The sequence below is a fragment of the Anopheles marshallii genome, chromosome X (genome assembly GCF_943734725.1).
Source record: "Anopheles marshallii chromosome X, idAnoMarsDA_429_01, whole genome shotgun sequence".
NCBI classification, from domain to species: Eukaryota; Metazoa; Arthropoda; class Insecta; order Diptera; family Culicidae; genus Anopheles; species Anopheles marshallii.
The window spans coordinates 13,734,712-13,751,307 of record NC_071325.1 but is presented as its reverse complement, the minus strand read 5'-3'; the positions used below and the strand labels follow the sequence as shown (position 1 = coordinate 13,751,307).

General features: G+C 45.6%; 2 protein-coding genes across 2 annotated transcripts; both read right to left on the bottom strand.

Annotated features, from left to right (window-relative positions):
- Positions 1–1,556: 1,556 nt before the first annotated feature.
- On the bottom strand, positions 1,557–7,319 carry LOC128713361 (E3 ubiquitin-protein ligase Nedd-4-like). Its single transcript, XM_053808222.1, has 11 exons — positions 7,267–7,319; positions 6,845–7,135; positions 6,497–6,596; positions 6,281–6,426; positions 6,121–6,202; positions 4,627–4,635; positions 3,079–3,451; positions 2,864–2,988; positions 2,484–2,782; positions 1,725–2,417; positions 1,557–1,659 (listed from the first exon to the last, which is right to left on the bottom strand). The coding sequence occupies exons 2-11, from the start codon at positions 6,937–6,939 to the stop codon at positions 1,557–1,559; spliced, it is 2,025 nt and encodes a 674-aa protein (XP_053664197.1). The 5' UTR covers positions 6,940–7,135; positions 7,267–7,319.
- A 4,239-nt stretch (positions 7,320–11,558) lies between these two features.
- LOC128709986 (uncharacterized) lies at positions 11,559–15,988 on the bottom strand. Its single transcript, XM_053805028.1, has 4 exons — positions 15,917–15,988; positions 13,860–14,013; positions 13,505–13,780; positions 11,559–13,009 (listed from the first exon to the last, which is right to left on the bottom strand). The coding sequence occupies exons 1-4, from the start codon at positions 15,986–15,988 to the stop codon at positions 11,559–11,561; spliced, it is 1,953 nt and encodes a 650-aa protein (XP_053661003.1).
- Positions 15,989–16,596: the final 608 nt, after the last annotated feature.

Here is a 16,596-nt window from a genome sequence, read left to right as displayed (position 1 = left end):
TTAATTAACACGAGTAAAGCAGGTAAGTAGATGAAGAAGGACCGGGGAAGAGTGGAACAACGGAATTGAATTGAAACGTTGAAAAAAAAACCAACACCGTTACAATCCACTTGGGGCGCTCACACATTTAACAGCCTTTGTTTGTTTGTTTGTTTGTTTTTCATGCTTGTCGTGTCATTTGTCTCTATTTTTTTGTTACATTCTTTTTGTTGTTTTTTTTTAGTTTTAAAATAGCAATCGTTAACATGTTAGTATGTTCGACTTTCTGCGTATTTGTTTAAATCATTGCATATTAACCATTGTTTTTAGCTTTTGCATTAGACGTATTGTGTTTAGACGTATTGTTTTCTTTCTATATGGTTAAGTTCATTTTCATCTACATACTTTTCGTTTAGGCGTTTTGGTTTTTTCCTTATCATTCCATAACATTCAATGCGGCGACTTTAAGTCAGTAAATTTAGAATTTAGTCAATTATCCCCCCAAAAACGAGCGCTTCAGCTTTGCTTCCGTGGTTGCAGTAGCGATTTGTAGTGAATCCTGTTTGTTTTATTATTTCACTTACTTGCCATTGTTTTGCCCGAATCTTTATTCAATCACTGACAATAGGGATAACCCTAGATAAATTATTTCCCTTTTCATCCACCCATCATTCTCTTTCCCACTTTCGCGCCTTGTTTCTTTGATACAATTTTTCTGCCTGTTTCTGAATTGCGAAAAATTAAGAGCTGATATCTATATATAGCTAGCATTGCAGATAAATATTTAATTTTGTTTGTTTTGCTTTATACTAACGACTTAACTAAATGAAGGAGGTAAGCATTTTTTCTTCTTATTCAGTCCTCTAGCCGTCTAGTGTTAATGGTTGCAAAAAAATGGGCGATATTTTATCTTTGGAGTTTTGTTTAGTCACACGAACGGATTTTACAACATCCTACGCATAGTATCCTTCAGCAAAAGTAACCGCATGTTTGGTGTCTACAAATGGGTATGGCGTGGAGCCACGGGATAAAGTGATGTTTCGTGTTACGCGCGTGTGGGATTGCATTTGTTGCATGCTCAGAATAATGTTTTGTTTTGTTTGTTTTTTTTTTTTTTGGCAGCTGGTATCAAATATCACTTTGTTTAAGTTTCAATAGCCGGCTATAATGTTTCACCGTTTGCTGTCGGTCATCCTTCATTCCCAAGCACGTCCAACCGATGACTCACAAAAGGGAAGGGTACTCAACCGTCTTCCTATTTATCCTAGCTATGCTAATACGCTAACCTAACTAACCACACCTGCATCTGTACTGATTGTCATGAGCCGTCCCTGCCTAATTCCTAGACTCCTTAGGTTGACCAGACGAAAGAGAGCACTGGGCACAGCAGAGGACGACGACATGGACTGAACGAAACCGTCCATGGGTGTATGTGTGTGGGTTGTATTGTTTGTAGATGTGTGTTTGCCGGATGTTGCTGATGGCCCACTGGACGGCGTGCGTGTTTGATTCGCGTCGCTTAATTCGCATGCGGCCACCACCAAATATTTGCTAGCACAATGTCCGATGTACCGTTCCTAGTCAACGCCCGCGAACCCTTGGCTTCCTTCCACAGCCTGAATGAGCCGTTCCTTCAGCTGCATATAACTTTCATATGGTGGCAAGTCCAGTCGGTTGAAACTATTGCAGAACGAGAGAGAAAATGTAAGCAACGTATTGCGATCTGCAACCATAGCTTCACTTACCAGGTGTGTGCCCGCGGATAATTCTCTGGTGTTCCCCATTTCTCGATGGTAAACATCTGCGGTCCGTTTGACCCGTATAGCTCTTTGAAACCGTTCATCGGAACGCGTGATGTGCCGGTAACAAACTGCAACAACCGGGCACGCATCTCATTCGAGAACGACAGGACGGCACGCCAGAACCACTGAATCACGACATGATTCGGGTAATAGTCACCCTTGTAGAGTGTGTTCCGCTTCCAATCGCGCAAATCGATATTCTGGATGCCGCACATTAACAGCTCCAGCTCATGTTCGTCGAAGATTTTTAGCAGGTTAAGCGGCACCAGCGAGCCGAACCCGTCCAAGAACGCTTGCATCTGCACTTGGACGCGCGACACGAACCTCCACTGTATGACGAGCCGAATGTACTCGTCCTTGTTCTCATTGGTCACGTCAATATCGGCCCCGTTCGGTAGCAGCTCGTGCTGAGTCGTCTGTCCGAACGTTTCCTCGTCCACGCAGAACGTCAACATCAGCTCGCTCGGATCGTTTTCCTTGATCCAGACGAGCGAGTTATAGTACTCCGTATCAACCGCCTCCATGTCTTTCAGATCGATGGGTTTCTGCAGCATCATTTTGTAGAATGGCCGGATAAAGAACGCATCGAGCAGCTTACCGTGATACACGGCCATACCGGCGATGCGACCAATAAATCTACAAAAAGATACAACAAACGGTTAGGGAAACTGAAGTCCTCGCAGTTCAATTAACCTTCCTCACCTAAAGTACAGCAAATGATCTTCGTTACAGAGCTCACTGTATGGGTTTATCTGCAGCGTGTAGTTATCCATAGCCGAGTACTCGAACAGTCCATAGTACGGGTTAAACATTTCCTTCGAAAGCAGATAGAACCATTCGCGTGCTAAACCACCGTAATCCAGCCCTGCTTCGCCCTCAAACTCTATCCACAGCTTAGTCTTCAGCAGATCCAGCCGCGTGACGGAGTTAATAATCCGGTAGGAATCCTCCATGATGGACGCTCGGCGCACTTTAATTTCAATCTTGTTCGGTACGTTTTGCTTTTTGAGTTTTTTTTTGTGAAAGCCATGAACATCTTAATTAGTAAATACTACGTACGCAAAATGTTCTAAAACTCTTACCGGTTTTCTCAGCTGCGTTTTTAGGTACTCGTACTTGCGCTTGTAGTCGCGCGAGTAAGGAACAGCCTGCCCGGCGATCGTCGGAATAGACAGTCGTGGATCTTCCCACTGCGTGGTCCTGGTGTCTGGTGGGTAGGTGAATGTGAGTTGAAGAAGAAATAATTAGAAGGATCATAAAAATGCTCTATTGCTCTAAGTGGCTTCAAGTTGCTTACTGTGATCGATAAAGAAAATCCGACCATCGCTGTGGACCCGCTCTTCCCAGCCTTCCGGTAATGGCGCAAGCCCATCCTCCGGACGCCGGACATCGCTCAGCGCCGTAGCACCCTGACTAGTCGGCATCGGACTGGCACGACCCGTCCGCGGATCCACCCACGACGTTTTGCGCTCGTTGTGATCGATAAAGAACACACGACCATTCGGCGCAAGCTGCATCGACCAGCCGGTCGGTAGCATTGTCGAGCTGCCACCTCCGCCCGATGGGCTACTGCCAGTGGAATCGTTATCGTTGGAGGTTGACGACGATCGTGTCGACGATCGATCGTCGCTGGTGTCGTTGTTGTTGATGGTATTGCTACCATGGTTTGACTGAGCGGCTGTGCCGAACGTGCTGCCACCGTTGTTGTTATTGTTTCCGGTGCTGGTAGAAGGACGTCGATCACCGTTGATGTTACTGCTAACGCTCGCATTGCTGCTGTTGCTATTACTGCTACCGCTTCGCACGACCGCACCGCTGGTGCCACCCATGCTTTCCTCTTCCGCTGCATCGATGCGCTGCTGCTGGGCGCGCAAACTATTATCGCTACCGATTGACGAACGACTCGAAGACCGGCGCCCACCTTCGCTCATATGTGCAGCGGAACGTAGCTGCACACCACCATTTTCGCCGTCCTAAATGTGGATGGAAAGATCGAAATCGTTATAAGTATGGAGAGAGCACTTCAAATGAATCCTTACGTTTAAACCTAGCGACTATTGGACATATACACACACGTTTGCTCCAGCTATTGATGGCAAATGTCTTTTCAAGCGAATTTGTTGCTATGCAAAACAATACACCAGCTGCAAAAAACACTTGCAATGACAAATTGTTATATTTCCAAGACAGTGCACATGAGTTGCAAACTACCCGAAAACCGGCCTTTCATTAAAAATTACGGTAAATCGTGGCATTTTTCCCTAAAAGTGGTTAGCAAACCCTTCACATTGTTACATACAAATTTACATTTTACATTTACAGTCAACGCCCTCATAGCCAGTTTCCCTTTTAACGAACGGCATCAAGTAAAAAATAAATTAAAAGCATGTTGAACTACATTTTTCATAGAAATTTAATAAATATCTCCCTTGCAAATTCACACTTGCTACTGTCCATAACATGGACCAAAGCAACTAAAACACTAGAACAAATTATACTCGTTACAAGAATTTTGACTGTTTACTCGATCCAAGAGAAGTCATGGATTTTCAATGAAGAAGTTGGAGAAGAAGATTTAAGTTTTGTTTGCATTATTTTAATAACAGAAACTCGCTACAGAAAACGGCACGAATTGAATCAAACAGACAGATAAAGCATTGTGCACACTGTTGACACGTTTTGCTAGAGCTATTGTGCCTTACATTTCCCAAACTATCAATCAAGCATACAACACAAACCCAAGGCAAACACGCACACACACCACACAAAAATGCAACGAGCGAATAAACAGTACACATCGATATCCTTGCGTACGGACGGCACATCTTGCGGACGGACCGCACACATCCCTCCCCTCCCCCGCAACAAATGATCCGTTCTAGAATCAGCAAATGACACGGCAAACCCTCCAGCGAAACACGATGACGCAGAACGCAGAAAGCAGAACATTTCGTCATACCCATCACCAAGGCCACCGTTTACCTCTTCGTTGTCCGGTACACTCTCTTCGGTAAACATAAAATGTGCCCGCGGTATTGTCTGTGCCGTACGGTGATCCGAGAATGTTGTCCATCTTGATATAGTACTTCTGTGTTGAGTGTTTTTTTCAATCAAAAATCATACATCAACAGCAAACGTACCATGGTGAAAACCGCACATAATAGGAAAAAGGATATAAAGTAAAAGCGAATTGCGAAGTGGCGAAGGGTTTTGTTGAATGTCCCAGAAAACGCACCTGGACCGTTTCATCATTGTTGGAGCACGGGTAGCGGTAGGAATGGGAACGGCACGACTAGAACTACGCACCAGCGCTGCTGGCAATCGTGGAGGAGTGCTAAGATGCAAAGCCCGCAGAGACTGTACTGAGTTCGGGCGCAGTACAACGGCAGATTCTTCGTTACCATCCGTTCGGTGGACCTCGGTAACGGTTGCACCATTCGCCGTGAGGCTTCCAGTAGACGATGAAACAATGGAATTGCTGCGCGAGGCGTTCAACTGAAGGGCAGCCAGGTCAGAACCAATACTGCCCGTATCCGACTGACCACAGAGGAAATGATTGTAAATCGAAACGCGTGAGTAGATGAGCGAGTGCCAAATTACGGGAAGATTTCTTACAGTTAAATAATGAAAATAAATGCAAACTAACGAATTGAGAAGGACGTGTGCTACAGCAGGCAATATCACTACAGCACAAACGAATCACATCGGTAAACGAGCGACTAAAAACACTATCTAAACATATGCAACTCAGTTGAACAAACAATGCAGCGCACACTGCAACCGTGCTTTGGTGCGATGTCACAGTAACCTCTAATCCATCACCACAGAGCAGATACTCCGTGATCGAAACCTCGGGACTGCGCTCCGGCGAAGAATCTCCGGCTGTGGTCGGCCCAGCGTGGACGAGCGCATCCAGCCCAACCTCGTCGTTGTCAGCGTTTGGCCCAATCGCTTCACCCGCTTGCACCTCAATCATGCCCACCGGTGACGCACGTTCCTGCTCGTCATCCTCCTCGATGTTGTCGAACGAATCATTATCGATGCTAATGTTATCCATATCCTGTTGTGCATATGGCGCGCATAAAACAAAAAAAAACCCAAAAACCGACATGTGACGAATGCATGCCAGAATGCAGAAGTGGATGCAAAACAAAAAAAAACATAAATCAAAACAGGACGAAACGACGGCATGGACGTTTTGCACTTCGTTCTCATGCACACGCATGCATCACTCTTGGTAATGCCCTGGGTTTCTCGGTCAAGAAAAGTCACCCACCGCCGAATAGTTCTACTAAACAGCGAATCTCTTTGATAGACCTGGCCTTACGGAAGTACTTACCGTTGCACTATCGTCTACACTAATATGCACGCGACGCTGGAATGCTACATCCATATCGCTTTCCGCAATTGTTTCCATAGGCCTGTGAAGAATTAAAACCAGGTGAGCGTGCGGGAATGGGGAATTGATTTAGATTAGCTAAGCCACCGTGAGCACTTACACTGCCGTGGGTCTTTCCCACTGGGTGGATCGGGCTACGTGATTGACATAGTAAGTGCGCCCATTCGCATCCTGACGTTCTTCCCAGCCCTGCGGCAATTCGCTGGTGGTACCATTGCTGGTGGAGGTACGTGTCGTGCTGGTGACCTATAACGAGCAGTGCGGTTTTATCATGTCTAATATCGAAATTTACAATTCTGCAACTTACCGTTGGAACCGGATTCGATTCAATCATCTCCCAGTCCGTCTCGTTCGGGTACTGATCGACGATAAACGCATGGTAGAGTTGTAGATCACCCCGTACGTTTGAGCGAGCGCTGCAAAAAGGAGGTACAAAAACCAGACCAAGGAAAACAAAAACAAAACCAAAAGAGTTACATTGTTCAAACAGGTGCAATTGAAATGTTCTGCTCTGATAGAAAACAAAACAATACCAGAAAATAATCCAAAAAGCCAAAAATTAAAAACAAACCCAACAAAACACTCCACATATGCTTCCAAAATAAACCCAACAGAAACACAAAGTACATTGAATAAAATTATAAGAAAAAAAACTCAAGCGTACCGAACTGACCTGCGCGGTCGCAGTGGGTAATTCTGAACCGGAATTTCAAGGCCGGGCCGTTCCTTTGGCAACTGTTCGAGCGATATCTCGACCATGCCAAGAAAATCATCCCGCGTTAGACGGTTCTCGTCGAACACCTGCAGTACCAGCTTGTGTTCGGTCGGTTTCACGCGCAGGATAAACTCCTCGTTCCATTTCGGATTGAGCGTCCGCTTCTTCGTTTTGGTGAACTTGGACAGGACGGTTGCGTCGCCGTTGATCTGGTTTACGTCAATGCGCACGTACGGGTCACTGCACAAGCGGCACCACCACCAAAAACCACCGCAACAACCACATAAAGACGGGGGCGAGAATTAATTAGATTTTAGGACAAGCTCTGTGGAACGTTTATCATCAGCTTGGTGTTTCGTTTGTGTGCTTACCTGGCGCCAAAAATATCCTTCTTTGCCAACTGCAGCCCAGCAATAACCTTAATCCGCAGCGGGTACGTTCCATCGAATGGTTCCCCGAAGACGGGAAGTGACTACAACGAGAAAGAAGCGTGATATAGGCTGGATATATAAATATTGCTTAAAAAAAGCTTCAATCTGCCAAGAACAAGTCTAATCTACCGCAAAAGTATATGCGGCTAAAATTTTAGAAATATCTATCTAGTTAGAACTTCTACTAGCTAGAACCTTCTCATTCAATCCGTATCCTACAAGGCATGGGCTTATCGTACAGCAAAGGGTCAAAAAATAATACAAACAGTATTGTGATGACTTTTTTTTTCTGCTGTTCGATTTCACGTTTGTGTAGTGGGCCTGCGTGTTCCACATGTAAGAAAAGGGAAAAAATAAACAAGGGGAACCTTATGTTTGGGTGCATTTTTCGTTCCTTTTTTACCATTCTGTGCATATATGGTTGCGGCTCATATCGTTTACGCTACACTCTCTTGCCTGCAAATGTCAAATGTGAATGGTCAATCGATTTTACCATGCATTGGGGTAACGAAAAGAAGGAAGCTGCTCACCAACCAACCGCGCTGTACTTTGCGGTGTTGTGTGTTTTTTTTCCACTTCGTAAAATGTGCGTGGAAGGAACGTATGACTCATTGTACAGCAACTTCTAGGCCCTACTTTTCCCCGCACACAAACACCGAACAAACTGTTATCAAGCCCTTTCTGCTCATAGGTATTGTTTTCGAGCGAATTGGGACAGCAGAAGAATGGTATAACGATGACCAAACGAACGGAAACGTTGGGGGATTCGATAAGAGCCGTCGCACGATTAACACCGGCGATCTAATCAGTGCAAAGTACGCACTGGTACGGATGTTCCGCCAACTTACACTGTCGCTCCGTGGTTGTCCATCCGATGCCGCTCCCGCACAGCCATTTTCGTCGACGTGAGCCATGGCACAGGTGGCGTACAAGGACGGGAGTTAAAAAATGCTCCGGTAAAAAAATCTCGCGTGGGTTTGATCGGTTGATTGATGGCTGATCGGTTGAAGCGTGTTGTCCCACTGACGCTGATGGATTCTGCCACTGCTAGGGCAATATGCGCTGGTTGATTGGGATGAGGGCACTGTGACAGCAATCCGTGCGAGTTCGGCGCGCGAACTGCACTATTTACACGGGTACGCGGATGCTCCAAGTCGCGGTACCTGTGCTGGGTGGGTCTGGTTGCACAGCACTACGGAGTAATATGCTCCCCACACGGGTCACATCGTCAGCAAGCATTCAGATGCAGCCGATGACAGTCGGACGCCTGTATGGAATTCCCCTTTCTGCGACCACATCAAACGATGGAAAGCTTTAAGCTACACCATACACGCGTACATTAATCTTTCCCACTTTTAGCGTTCGCGAACCACCATCCGTACGAAACAAACGACTGAACATACAATTAATGGTATCGAAATTTCGTTTCTAATCTAATAAACACTGCGAGCTGTCTGTGTTGCGCACGGAAACAGAAAAAAGACAGATTGCGTTTATAGCTCGTCTACACGTCGCGCGCAGAAATGATATGTTACTCCTTGGTCAGAAAATTTAACCTAAGCATGTATTATGTTCCTGGCTGCAATAAAGCTTCTAAAGTCTCATGCTTACGCTTTTTGGTTATATAAAAAAAAGATGAATTATTTAAACATTTCATGATACGTTAGCTCGTATAAACATACTGCGAGACAAATAGCTTGACATTTTGTTTCATTCGGAAAAAAACACAACAAATGCCTACACAGGGTGACTCGTACAAAACAAGAGTGAAAACGTTAAAGGGGCAATTATGTAGCGAGATACATACAATAATGATTATTCAAAAAAACTCTGTCGTTGCATAGTTTATTCGTATTAACTTCGAATAAGCATAAGCAAATTTATTTAGACAGCATTCCGAGATCCGATCACAGTAAAAAATGAAAGATTAAGCTTACGATACCACACCACAGGTGGCGCTTCTTTGATTCGTCCTGGTCATATTGTCCAAGAACATCAATATTTCAACTAGTATGCGGTGAATCTGACTCAAACTCATGAATTCTAATTACTATTTGTACTGTATTGATTATTCTGAATCTCGTTCTAGTTAGTTACTGCTGAAAATCCGACGAGGAGTTTCCGTTTAATTTTCGCTCGCGGACCAAAGTAATGGTCAAGGTGTAAAATGTGGATTATATACAGCAACCAGTAAGGATGAATTAAAATAGAAACCAACCTCGGTTGGAACATCTAAAAATCTTAAGAATAGAGATTCAGATTCATTCACTCAGTTCACATATTCATAAATTTAAATCAAATTTACCAAATACTAAAGCAAATGTTCAATTAATTTATTTGTCTAATGAAAGCTATGGAACCTAAGACATGAACTTAGTCCAAAACGAACGAAACCTTCTTGGCTGCATTCGAGAGGAAGGTGCTCAGAAGGAATTTTGGTACCATATGTGTGGAAGGACAATGGAGAAACTGCCACTATGACGAGCTCTATGAGCTGTACGGCGAACTTACTGTCTTACAGCGGATTAGACTCGCCAAGCTCCGGTGGGCTGGTCACGTCATTAGAATGACACCGGACGACCCAGTCCGTAAAGTCCTTTTAGATCGTCCACATGGACAGAGAAGGCGTGGTAGGCCCAAATTGAGATGAAGTGATGGCGTTGATGCGTTCACTAGAAAAACCGGAATAATGGATTGGCAGACGCACGACCATGGGCGATTTAGAGGACTCCAGCAGTGGGCCAAGACAACTAAGTAAGGCTAAGATAAGTAAGTAAGTAATCAAGGTTATGAGGTCACAACTAATATTTCTTTACAATAGAGATTTATTTATTCCGTGATATCTGCCTCTCTTGATGTTCTGTATGTGTTTGAAACAAAGTGTGAAGCTGACAATTTGTCAGGGTTTATGTAAATACAACACTAAAAACGGCATGTAAATAATAGTGTGTTTTATTTGTTCCACCAGTTGATAATCGAACGGTACACTAAGCGTCAAGCATATACAATCATTTCGATATACATGCTTCGTCAAATATCAAGTCAACAGGTATAAACATTGCACGGAGGAGTATCAACTAGCGGAGCAATTCGCAATAAATAAATACCTGCAATTTCTACACGTACATTCGCATACGTGCCCTATAAACAAACAAATACTAAATTGAGCATAATTTCGTTTGCTGACATTATTCGCAATTTACATCTACCAACGTCTACAGATACTGTTTCTACGTGATCCGGCTAAATGGATCGTGGACTAAACGCAAAAAAACACCGTCCCTAATTACCAAGATTCAGTTGTCAGTCTACTCCTTGCTGGGGGTCATCGCCACTGACGGATAGCAGGAACCACCGTACCGGTGACGACTTCCGCCTCCTCGCTTCCTTGGCTCGCTAGGCGTCTTTCGGTTTTGTCGAAAAGCGCTTACTTACAGTTTTTTTTTTCCTTCTTTTCCCTACGCGGTTTAGATTAAATAAATAAACTCTAAAACGGATTTTTAGTTTAATCTTTGTTAGTGTCACAAGACGGTTACGCTTCGGGGGTTTTTTTCCCACGCATGCGGAACCCGCATGATAACTATATAGTGTAGAATAACTTTTAGCGAATAGTCCGACAGTAGTAATCGCTTTTGATTAAATATTACGTTATTCACCGGCAATAATGTTCAGCATCATGGAACGGTGAAACATGCATTCTGGAGATACTGGAGAAACAAAAAACACGCACACCAAAAGTAATTTAACTACCACCCCAGACCTTATAACAAAGCAGGCTGCATGGACAGGAAGGCACTGCAGCTTGTAACGATATATGCTAATACGTTCTTCCGCACTATCCCTATCAAACAAACGCCCTCCCGAACGGTCAATGGTTTTCTTCTTCTCGAACAGTAAATTATTGATTAATAAATATTGCAATACACCCGAGAAGATGAGAAAAATGAAAGGAGCGTGTGTGTGTGAAATGTATGTATGTATGAATTAAAGCGTGTGTAGATGTGGAAGTCGATAATATGAGGAAAGAGATACTAATTCGATCGACTACGATCGGCATTATTAATTCGTTCGCGTATTGTACGCGAAGAAGCGAAACAATTAAACCTTACACTGAACTTTCAATAAGATCTTACTGCTTTTGTTTTGCATAGAGAGACTTAGGAATGTGTCTGCATGTGTATGTGTTATGTGAGTGTTTGTGTGTACTCCCACCGCACAGTTACTGCCCTCACCTACTGGTTGCTGGCGTTCAGGTCCATCGGACGTACTGCCGCACCACCACCACCACCGACGACCGACCCATTGTGCCGGGACCGGAAGAGACGTAACGTCATCCACGTGGCGATCGAGTTCATTGGCGCGCTGTGGCTCTGCGTTCGGTTCGCAATCATTTCCTTCTGCAGCTGATATCTGTACAGCAGCGAACCGGCGATCAGGGCGGAAATGATGGTCGCCGATATGACCAGAATGAAAAGGATGCTAAAACCGGGCACCGGCATACAGATGCCGTACACCACCTCTTCGGTAATTTTGCCCTGGAATACGGTTACCGCCTCCTGTTTGCTGTCCGGATTGAACGCTAGATCCGCCTCGGAGATGACCTCGTAGATGCCACTCACGCCAATGTCTGCGGAACGGGCCTTCCGGTCGGTGACGCGCACCGAGCGCCGTTGACGCACTCGCCCGCCCGCCTGATTGTAACTCTGGTTCTGGACGTCCTCCGCGTCCAGGTTGAGGGCACGCGGACCGGCCACGGCCGGCAAACCCATCCGCTTCTCCGCATCCATCTGGCGCGGTCCGTGCGGGAACTTATCGTCATCCATCGGCGTACCGGGACCGGGCATCGGCTTCTGGCCCATCTGCTGCAACGGTTGGGGCGGATACTTGCCCGGACCCATGCCCATACCCGGCATGCCCGGCATACCAACCGGTGGTCCCGGTGGACCCTGCGATTGCTTCTTCATCACATCGGCGGACAGTGCTGAATGGTCACTCAGGAACAGGGATTCGATATCGTCCATCGGTTCACGGCTGTGATGGTGATACTGGAGGTAGCTGTCCTTCTTCTTCAGTGGCTGATTCGGCATGGGTTTCTTGTACTGGTTGAGATGTTTCTCCGTGTGAATAATGTCGTCATAGTACACATCCTGCCCGTTCATGCCCGAGTCCAGATCCTCCGCCGAATCACCGGCCAGTATGTCGTTGCTGTTCTGATTCACCAGCGTATCCTTCCGCTCAAGGAGATCGTGCTGTTTCGGACCACCGGGCACGCTCGGTGTGCCAACACCAACCGGCGCACCACTGTGCTGGCAATGATCCAGACAACCGTGTCGGCAAATTTCCACCTTACACTTGATGTGTACGCTGAGTGCGTCCGGGAACTTGAAGGCATGGAAGAACGCGTACGTAATGACCGACGCTTTATCGTCCGGGGCGCGGGCCTTCAAAAAGCGCGAGATCATCTTCGGCCGCAGCACGCAACCGTACTCGTCCGACAGCTTTATCACGTGCCCGGCGCCGTCCGATGCGACGCAGGACTTGACGCGCATGTCAAACTCACCGCGGAAATCGTTTATCGCTACCACCAGCGTCATGGTCGACCCCAGCGGTACGATACCACTCACTGCCGGTGCCCACGGTCCTTTACCCTGCTGTATCTCCATCCAACAGTCCACATTGTCACCTGGAACAGGAGTAACGAAGCATTTCAGTATCGGTCTGGTATAGTGTTATGTCTAACGAATCTTTTAAAATCGAATGATTCATTCATTCATCAATCATATCAAGAGTTCACTCTCAAAATACTCGCCTCAAAGACTCTCTAAAATTCTCAAAGATAAATGGGCCCTCAATTCATTCAAAATTCATTAAAGTAAAAACATATAATATGCATTAAATCATGCGTTCATAGCGATTCAGCAATCTTTGAGAAGATCTGAATCTATGCGGATTCATGAATCTGTGAGAACTCGTGAATCTACTAGGATTCATGAATCTTGAGGGATTCGTGAATCTGCGGTAATTCATGATTCTTTGAGGGTTCATGAATATTCTGGAACAGAATTGAGCGTCTGAGTTCTTCATTCAGCTCAAAGATTCATTCCGATTCATGAATCCGTAGTAGTGACACCCAGTAGTAGTCTGGTAACAGCTTAACGGGGAGATAAAAAAAACTAACCTCGGAAGTCGAGCTGAATCACATCCAGATCAGCAATTACCATCGGCGGCTTGGATGCGGTCTTCTCGTAATCGTTGAACCACTCGCAACGCAACCGTTTCGCCTCGTCCCACACCTCCAGCAGATCCTTATCGTACTGCACGACGACTGTGTTTTCGTAGAACTGACCGTTTAGGTCCGGTTTGGTGCCGCAGCGCGAGTAAGAAATGCGGAAGGTAAAGAACGTCTTCCCCGTCGACGGGGGCACATAAATGCATCTGGGATCGCTATGTTGGCCTGCAATGGTCGGGAATAAATAACGCAGATTAGCGTACGGGCAACACGAAACACGTTCGCACCTGCACAGCTTACTTACCTTTCGAACTGACGATCCCTTCGAAGGGTGCCGAAAACGATAGATGAACGTCCATGTGATCCTTGCCGCACATCACCTCCAGTGCTGTTATCGAGGGCATACCATCGGGACGTTCTACTGGCCATATTTCGTTGGTCGGTGCAGCTAATTGGATCTATTAGGTGAATATAAAGAGAGCACCACTATTAGTAATTCGATTCAACAACTCGTCACCATTAGTATTTGGGTATGCGGTTGAAGGACATTTCGCCACTCAAAACACCTGTTGCGACGTTCGAAGCTGGTACTATAGGTCACCTCAATTGGGTTTATTCTGCCGTATAGGTGTGAGGTATCTTGGACATGTCTGTTATTAGACAAATAGTAAGTTCAATGCGCATCGAACAATCCACTCCTATGTGGGACTAGTTACCAAGGTTCATTTGGTGAAGAGTTTGGTGAGCTAGTTGGTGAGCTAGTCACCAAGATAGCAAATGTAGATTAACACAACGAAAACCACAACACAAAACAAACTCTAGCTGGCAAAACAAAAGCAGAAATAACCCTTCCTAAGAAGAGTACCCTTTTCATTTACTTCCTTGGGCGAAGGTTAGCCGAATGTATGCCAGGTGAAAACTAGTTTTCCCGCTAGAATAAAACCGGACATGGCGTTTACCAACCGGTCGAAAAATTCCGATGCAGTGTGACACGTTGGGTAGCAGCCGGTTTGGGGTCGGCCATATTTTTGAAAAGAAGTATCTCAAAGTTTGCCGTCGTATGCGTTGTTGTGCTGCTGGTCGGCAGGTAAGCTAAATAGTAGAGATGGTGAAAAAAAAGGAACCAAGTGACAAACATAACCATATAGCTGCGTAACTGGATCGTTTGCCGAATGAACGAGAGCGGCATCGCATTCGTGACAAGATGACGGATCGTAAAGTGATGCCGAACCTGGACCAAATTACTGGGTACACTTCCTAAAACCGCTCCGCACCGCGGAACAGCGAAGAACCCGAAAAAAAAAACCCCCCATGTGCAGAAAAGTAGGTTGAGCTGCTGTCATTAGCAAGTGGATGGTTTGCTTTCCTCGGTCTGATTCTGGCCCGGTGCCGTGCGTTAAGTTATTGGTAACATCCCAACAGCCCATCGCCACATCCGTGCGTGCCAGTGGCGAGCGGGGCCCGCCCGTCTTCAAAAGGTTCTTCCGAGATTGACACCGACGCGGATGCATCGCCGGGGCACGGAAATTTATTGTAGGCCGCCGTTTTAATTATACTTTCATTTTTCATTACTAATGGGATATTCGATTGCTTCGTTTCCACCAGCGCACACACATCGCCGCATCTCCTCTCCATGCATGCACGCACGCACACACACTTAACTCCCCTTCATTGGGTTGGGTCGTATTTTCTAGACGCGTTTTCGATCGACTGTTGCCTCTTATTATTGTTTTTTAATCCGCTTGATGCTACAACGGCTACCGAACGCCGGCGATGGTGGTCAGCGGTGTTGCTTTCTAGATTCCTTCACCTTCTTTCGCTGCGGTCACACGAGAAAGGTGAAACAAAGTGTGTGAGACAGCGGCAGAAGCGCGAGTGAGTGCGTGCCTGGCGGAGAAGAACAGGTTGAGGAGTCTTTTTTTTAACTGGGTAAGGCGTGCATTCGAAAAAAAAAGAGCCCCCACACATATCATTATCGGGATGTCGGAATTTTAATTTATTTCTTCATTGTACCAGCGCTGGCACTGCTGGACACGAACGTCATATTGCGGTGGAATCGAAGAAGTCGAAGTATTAACCTTCCAGCAGGTGTGTTTGAAGTAGAAGAGGCGGGTAACGAACGCATTAACACAATTCTATGTAATTTGAGGTTATGCAGTATGGATGAGAAAATCAAATTAGCATGAATTGTGCTCACAACTGTGTATAAACCAGCAGCATCCAGAATATGCAGCCAATCATTTCCGATGCTTCAGATTGCTTAATGGTAGCAAACTACTGACGAGGACCATATCAGCGCTGTGTACACTGACAGCTTACGCTTACGAGTAGTTATGTTACCGACTTATTACTGATACTTACCAGGTAGCACAGCGCAATCAGAATCATTCGATGGGCCCATTTCTGGTTAGGACCCCTGCCCGTGCTCCACATGGCTGGAGCCGTGTTGAGATGATTGTGTTGATGAGGCAAATTGAATCAAAACCTTGGGGGTGGGTTGTGGTCTGTAATTATGCAGAAGAGAACAAAATCATTAACAGGAATTCGAATCAAAGAACTCAAAGACCATCGTGGAATTTAATTGATTTAAATGTAATTATTGATGGGCTTAGGTTTGGGTAAATCATTAATTTTGTATGCACTTAAGGGAACCGGTTCGTTCTTTGAACTGAACGGAAGAACTGTACGAGCGCTACGGATCTTTCGTTCTTTTGTCTCTCATAAAAAAATGTGTCTCTCACACTTTATCTCCTTCTTATAGATATATCTTAACCTACTGTTCTCGGTCGGTCGCTAAATATTCCTGCATTCGCCAGGTAGTTCGCTCAATCTGCCGTTGGACCTGCGTTATATGTCGTTCAACCTGCATTACGGGCAGTTTAACCTGCGTTACAAGCCGCTCAACGTGCGTTATCCAACCTGCTCATTGCAATTCACCCGACCTGTATATATAGATTCGACTAACGAAGCTGGGACTGTATAGAACCTATGTAGCGCCAGTACTCACATACGCCTCTGAGACATTGACTTTGTCTAAAACT

What these genes read in the sequence shown, in the direction of transcription:
- LOC128713361 (XM_053808222.1), bottom strand. Translation starts at nt 6,939, where the DNA reads ATGGTCGAGATATCGCTCGAACAGTTGCCAAAGGAACGGCCCGGCCTT. An exon ending in GATCATTTGCTGTACTTTAG is followed by an intron (nt 2,418 to 2,483) that starts GTGAGGAAGGTT and finishes ATCTTTTTGTAG; the next exon opens with ATTTATTGGTCGCATCGCCG. An exon ending in TATCCGCGGGCACACACCTG is followed by an intron (nt 1,660 to 1,724) that starts GTAAGTGAAGCT and finishes GTTCTGCAATAG; the next exon opens with TTTCAACCGACTGGACTTGC.
- LOC128709986 (XM_053805028.1), bottom strand. Translation starts at nt 15,988, where the DNA reads ATGTGGAGCACGGGCAGGGGTCCTAACCAGAAATGGGCCCATCGAATG. An exon ending in TGATTGCGCTGTGCTACCTG is followed by an intron (nt 14,014 to 15,916) that starts GTAAGTATCAGT and finishes TTCACCTAATAG; the next exon opens with ATCCAATTAGCTGCACCGAC. An exon ending in GATTCAGCTCGACTTCCGAG is followed by an intron (nt 13,010 to 13,504) that starts GTTAGTTTTTTT and finishes CTCCTGTTCCAG; the next exon opens with GTGACAATGTGGACTGTTGG.